The sequence below is a fragment of the Anthonomus grandis genome, chromosome 1 (genome assembly GCF_022605725.1).
Source record: "Anthonomus grandis grandis chromosome 1, icAntGran1.3, whole genome shotgun sequence".
Classification (NCBI taxonomy): Eukaryota; Metazoa; Arthropoda; class Insecta; order Coleoptera; family Curculionidae; genus Anthonomus; species Anthonomus grandis.
The window spans coordinates 52185136-52191347 of NC_065546.1; the positions used below are offsets into that span (position 1 = coordinate 52185136).

Consider the following 6212-nt stretch of genomic DNA (forward strand, 5'->3'; position numbering starts at 1 on the left):
TCATTTATATCCTTATCTCAGTTTGAAAATTAGAGGAGGATGGGAATAAAATTATGTTTTTCTTAAATAATGGGACAAATTAAACGAGAAAATCATTATTTCCAGATGATCCAAACACTATTAATAATAATTTTTTATTTATTGAATTTAAAAGAGTAGAACCTTTTTTCAATAAGAAATCGCTTAACACTCTGTTTAAATAAGTTACGGCTCCGAATCTGTCGCAAACCCGCCTGGGGTACTCCCTGTGTTAGCTTTGCTGGAAGAGAGTATGTCGTCTTCCCCCAATCTGTGACACCAACAATTTGCTCTCTGTTATTTAAATAAGATTTCAAAAGTTGTAAACCCTGACCTCTAATGCCATATTTTTCTAATGTAAGGAAAAGAATTTCATGAACAATAGTGTCAAAGGCCCTTGAAAGATCGAAATACAGGCCAGCTACCTGTTCGTTTTTATCAATTTGATTTGCAATAAATTCTATTGTTTTAAAGATTGCTAATTCTGTAGATTTTGATTTCCTAAAACCATGCTGACTCTCAGAAAAAACTCTTTTTTGTTCTAAGAACTCAACAAGCCTACCGTAGATCGATCTCTCAAAGATCTTCGACACCAACGGAAGTAGTGATACCGGTCTGTAATTTTTATATCTTGAGGGCTACCCAAGTACTGGTACTATTTTTGCCTTTTTAAGTTGGTCAGGGAATATGCCTGTTTCAAAACAACAGTTTATTATTACATTTAATGGCTTTTTGATAAGGCTAGCAACTTTTTTTAGTAAGAAAACAGGTACTTCGTCCAGTCCTGATGAATATGTATTGGGTAAATGCATAATAATATTGAAGATTTTTTGTTCACTTGTAGGAAACAGGTATAAAGTGTCCGGACATAGCACATCATCCCGAATCTGCCCACGAACCTTGTTGCCGGGATCAGGGTTTAATTTAAAATGTTAAGAGAAAGCCTCCACAATCCTTTCCGAATCAACTACCAATTCACCCGATTCTGATTTTAGTTTGATTGGTTGCGATTTTTTACTTTTATTTGATTGAGAATTTATGATTGACCAAGCTGTTTTATTCTTATTTTTTGAGTTTGTAATCCTGCTGTTGTTTATTGACTTCTTATAATTAGATAAAAACCTGCGGTAATTCTTTCATTCACTTTTATAATGCTGATAAGCAACTTCTGATTTAGTTTGTTTTACCCAAATACCTATACAAATCGGTAATATAATTTTTAAACCCTTTTATGTCAGAATTGACCCATTGCTGTGAATGATTTTTAACTCTTGAAGAACACAGAGGAAATGCTGGATGAAAATAATATTGCTATGGCTTCAGTTAATTTCAAAAATTAAATTTGAAATATTTAACAAGTTACAGGCAAGGTATATCGACATTTAAGAAAGTTTATAAATAGCAATCTTCTTCTTTCTTTTTATTGTATACTTAAAAATTATAAAATGATATATGAAAATTAATTAAATCAAAAGATTTTTAGTATTTACTTTCATAGTCTTCAAGTTAAGGTTAGTTGAATATTGTTAGATTTATAATCCGACAAACTGCAACTCGCATTTTTGAATATTTACTTTTATTTATTTTTTAAATTTTTATTTGTCAATCTGTAATCTGAAATGTTAATGTACAAATAAAGTCATTATTAATATTATTAAGAAACCCAAACAGTGATATAGGAATAGGTGGAAATGTTGAATTCTCAGTTATATATCCTTGTCTCAGTTTGAAAATTAGAGGATAGGAATAAAGTGATGTTTTTCTTAAATAATTGGACAAATTAAACCAGAAAAACACTATTTCCAGATGATCCAAACACTATTATGGAAACCAAACAGAGATACCTATATAAAAATGGGAGGAAAAGTTGCATTCTCATTTGTATATCCTTGTCTCAGTTTGAAAATTAGAGGAGGATGGGAATAAAGTGATGTTTTTTCTTAAATAATTGGACAATGTAAATGAGAAAAACCCTATTTAACTAAATGATCCAAAGACTATTGATTATAGATGATCCAAAGACTATTAAGAAAACCAAACAGCGATATATACATAGGAGGAAAAGTTGAATTCTCATTTACATATCCTTGTCTTAGTTTGAAAATTAGAGAAGGATGGGAATAATGTGATGTTTTTCTTAAATAATTGGACAAATTAAACGAGAAAAACACTATTTCCAGATGATCCAAAGACAGCAAAACAGCTATATAGTAATAGGAGGAAAAGTTGAATTTTCATTGTCTACCACATCACTGGACATACTGTATAATTATTTTACAAACTTAAGCAGAGTGTACAAACAATTTAAATTTGTCAGTTTAATTAAAGATTATGGCAAAATTGATAACTCATGTATAAAATATTCTATAAATAGGTTAATCAGGACTATACTGTTATTTCTTCTGAAGACTATCCTGGGTAACTCTTAAATGCTAAGGTATATCCTCCCACATAAACAATGCTTGTTAAGCTATGCCAGAATGCAATGAAAATAAGTTAAAACTTTTAAATTTTTTTATAATGCGAACTAAATAATATCTATATAACTACAAATAACTAATAGATAGAACTGAAAACAAAAAATCTTTATATAAACTTTAATCTAGGTCTATTCACTCACCCCTGATACAGGATGCCTGTTGGGAGCTGGATACATCTTTTGCACACGTCAGTCCACTAAAATCAACTAGAGTTTCGTGTTGTTATTTAACAACGTAACATTTTCTACACGTATATAGATATATATTTCCTAATTTCTTCTGTCCCTTATATCATGTATTTAAAAAAAACAAAATCAAAATAATTGAAAATAACCATAACCTCCATGAAACATCAGATACATATACAACATACACACATGTCGATTTGTGTTTGACAGTTGACATAAGTCACTAACGACAAGCTAGAACCCGTAAATAAACCGGTGTTGCGAACTGGAGTAGACAATCAAACTTAAGCCGCTTCCTCACCGGTACGCACAGCCATCTGGCACATTTCGGCAGATAGTTGTCAAACCAGCGGGCTATTCCAGGATAGACAAAAATAAAAATTCTATTATTAACAACTTGTTTTAATAAACATGAAAACTGCGGTATTTTCTAAAATATTTTCGTAAATAAGTCCACATCTGACACAACTTAATACGAAACTACTCGAACTAATAATATTGGCGACTATATTTAAAATTTCGTTGAGGACATCTTTATTTATTTAATTACAAGGCTCTTCAATCTAATAACTGGAAAGTACCAAATATCAGTATGCGCCTTGCGAATTGATACTTTCAATAAACCTAACAAATATACCAATAAATAAACCTAACTAGTAGTAGTAAAGTTGGGGAAGCTAGAGCTCGGAAAGTCTTCACTGAGTCGGCCCGACCTTTTAATAAAGGCTTGCACGTTGTCCCAAACCAGATCTATAAGATCTTTCCATTGGAGGGTCGTTGTTTCGAAGGTTTTCGTTCTCAAGCGACTCCACCTATCACAAATACCTAGTATGTGGTATGAAGCTTCCTTTCCTGTACCACAATTCGGACAGAGCGGACTTTCTCAGTTATGCACAGTCAGAATTCCCACCAAGTCTTTGATGCTCTATCGGGTCTTTACTAGCAGTCGCCTTGTTTTAGAGCCGTTATAGTTTGGTATCATTTCGTTGGCTTCTGTCTACATCCTTCTGTCCTTCAATTCTTTCTTGTTTTTCCCCAGGGCCAATTATTAAGTGTCTGGGAGATTTGTTTTTTATTGAGACCGAGACAAGGTTCGGGGTCTATGAAGGGGAAAATGGAACCTTGTCTTGCCAGTTCGTCGGCCCGCTCATTGATACCCTGGTGTCCTGAGACTTACCTCAGTCTCACTTCCCTGTGGGCTGCAAGTCTTTCTAATGAGTCTCTGCATTCCAGGAGTAGCGCTGAGCTGGCCCTGGGTTTCTGTATTGCCATGAGGGCAGCTTGACTATCAGAGTAGATGCAACCTTTCAATTCAAAACAAGTAACCTTTCAATGCTTCTCGTTTATTAGCTACTTCAAGTATAACAAACACCTTCGCTTGGAAAAATGAGGTGTGTTTCCCTAGCGGAAAGGATTCCCCTGTGTTCGTTTCCATCCTGTACATACACTTCGGCTCAAATTGGTGCTTTTCAATCATGACCCATCTGTGTACCAGGCATAGAAACCGACAAGAGAAAATTTGCTAATTTTGCAATTACATTTAATTGAATAATTCAAGATTCGCTTATTAAAATTTTTTGAAACTTTACACAAGGGTTTGTCAGATTGGTCTCTTCAAAAAGTTATATTACATTTCTTCTATAAAATGTACAGGGAAGCCAATAATTGATTCCCTTAAAATTTACATGGGTTTTCCTATTTTCCTCTCGGCGACGCACCACCCGGTATTTATAATAACAAAAAAATATAAGAATAAAGACACTAAGAACATGATAATAATACCTTTTCAATATAGCAATATTTGGTTAAATCCCTCAAGTGGTACTTAAATGACACCAGACTGGTGGAAAATATATTATTATTGAAATTAGTTTGTCAGACCTAGACACCTGAATAAAGATGAGTTGAATAAATAGTTTGAAAAATATCTTGAGATGTTAAAGGTCGATCTATCACGCAAAATATAACGATTTACATTCTCCAGACATTAGGAGGGATTTATTATATTATTAATGTTCTTATAAATTAAAACTAATTCCGACTTATTACTACTATCCAAGGACTCAATACAATAACACTTATCACTAGTTAGCATAATAGTTAAAAATGTCTATCTATTAATGTGGAAATTTAATATATTTACAAACTGGCGTTGTACGTTTTCAATTTGGTCAATATATTAATTCTAAACTACTATCACTCCGTACGTTTTTTACTCAAAAGCGTTAGGGAAATTACACTTTTTAAATAACAATATTTAAGTAACACCCTGTAACTTAGAAACTTTGGACTAAGGTAAGTTAAAGTAAGAATATGCCCTAGGATTTTGTACAGCCTTTTTAGCGATACCCTGTATATATTGTAGACCTTTATTTCGGAATATTCGCTAACCTTCCACCTGGGACCTATTCTAGAAAAAATAATTCAGTGAACGCTTTTCTCCAGTGAACATTTGGGAGTGTAAAGGCCGATTTACACGATGCCAGTAACTAGCGCCAGTCTCACTAGCATACTTAGGAAGGCTGTCTTGAAAGTTGAATTATTTAGTTTATTTTTTCTAATTATTTCTGGGTGCTTTTGAAAAAGTGGCCCGTAAGTTTAGTGCAGATGAAACTTTAAAGCTTGTTCAACTGTATAGAGAGCATGAATGCCTATGGAATATTCGATACCAGGAATATAAAAACAAACAAAACCGAACATCGGCTCTTCAACAAATTCGGACCGAAATTGGTATCGAAGGTATTACCATTGAGGACATAAAAAATAAGATAAAAAGTATTAGAAATATTTACTATTTAGAAGTCGATAAAATCAATTGAACAGTTTTTGAAAACACCACCATCAGATGCTATGCCACTTGCGCCAACGTTTATGTATGAAAAACAGTAGTTGTGATCAACAATAGCTAACAATAAGATGCTGCTTGTTTTTTTTTAGTTAAAAAATTCACTTCCACTATTAGAGGAAGCTCTGATTTCTACATGTTTTCCATCTATTGAGCCATAACACGTTAAAAAATTCCATTTTATATTAAAGCCCGCCTCAATGGTTTTCCATTCCTCTTCTGTATTTGGCATTTAAAAAATGAAATAACATGATTAGATATTTTTTCTTTTTGTAACCTATTGAAATTACAGTTTTGTTAATATATTTTGTTCTTTTATTTGCAGGATAACATAGAAAATTTCAAAGAAAACCCAATCAACAAGCAATCATTGCTCAAGAAAAAATACAGAGCATATTAACTCAATGCAGACTTGCTGATATAAAAGCCAAGAAACCTAATTCCGCATATTTTAATATTCAGCAACCGGTGCAATCAAACATGCCCTCTCAAGCGTATACCAGCGTCCAATATCAGCAGTCGAGCTACCAGCCAGCATTATACTGTTCCCCACCAGAAATCAGTCCAGCACTACAAGTTCTTCTTCGGCTTCTCACTACAATAAATGATTTTTCCCCAATTTCATATGACAATAATAGTCTGGACGAAAGCACACAAGCCGGTGATATAATAGCGACTGCT

The 6212-nt window shown here is 33.2% G+C and overlaps 1 protein-coding gene across 10 annotated transcripts in view; it reads right to left on the reverse strand.

Annotated features, from left to right (window-relative positions):
- The window catches only part of LOC126748022 (protein groucho), a 157195-nt gene extending 154326 nt beyond the window's left edge, over nt 1-2869 (reverse strand). For 6 of the 10 annotated variants that reach the window (XM_050457796.1, XM_050457324.1, XM_050457657.1 and 3 more), the window contains exon 1: nt 2639-2869. In XM_050457796.1, coding sequence (XP_050313753.1) covers nt 2639-2674 — 36 coding nt within the window. In that variant the 5' untranslated portion in view covers nt 2675-2869. The remainder of the gene's footprint in view (nt 1-2638) is intronic. The other 4 variants (XM_050457722.1, XM_050457406.1, XM_050457169.1 and 1 more) reach the window with 1 other exon arrangement.
- Nucleotides 2870-6212: the final 3343 nt, after the last annotated feature.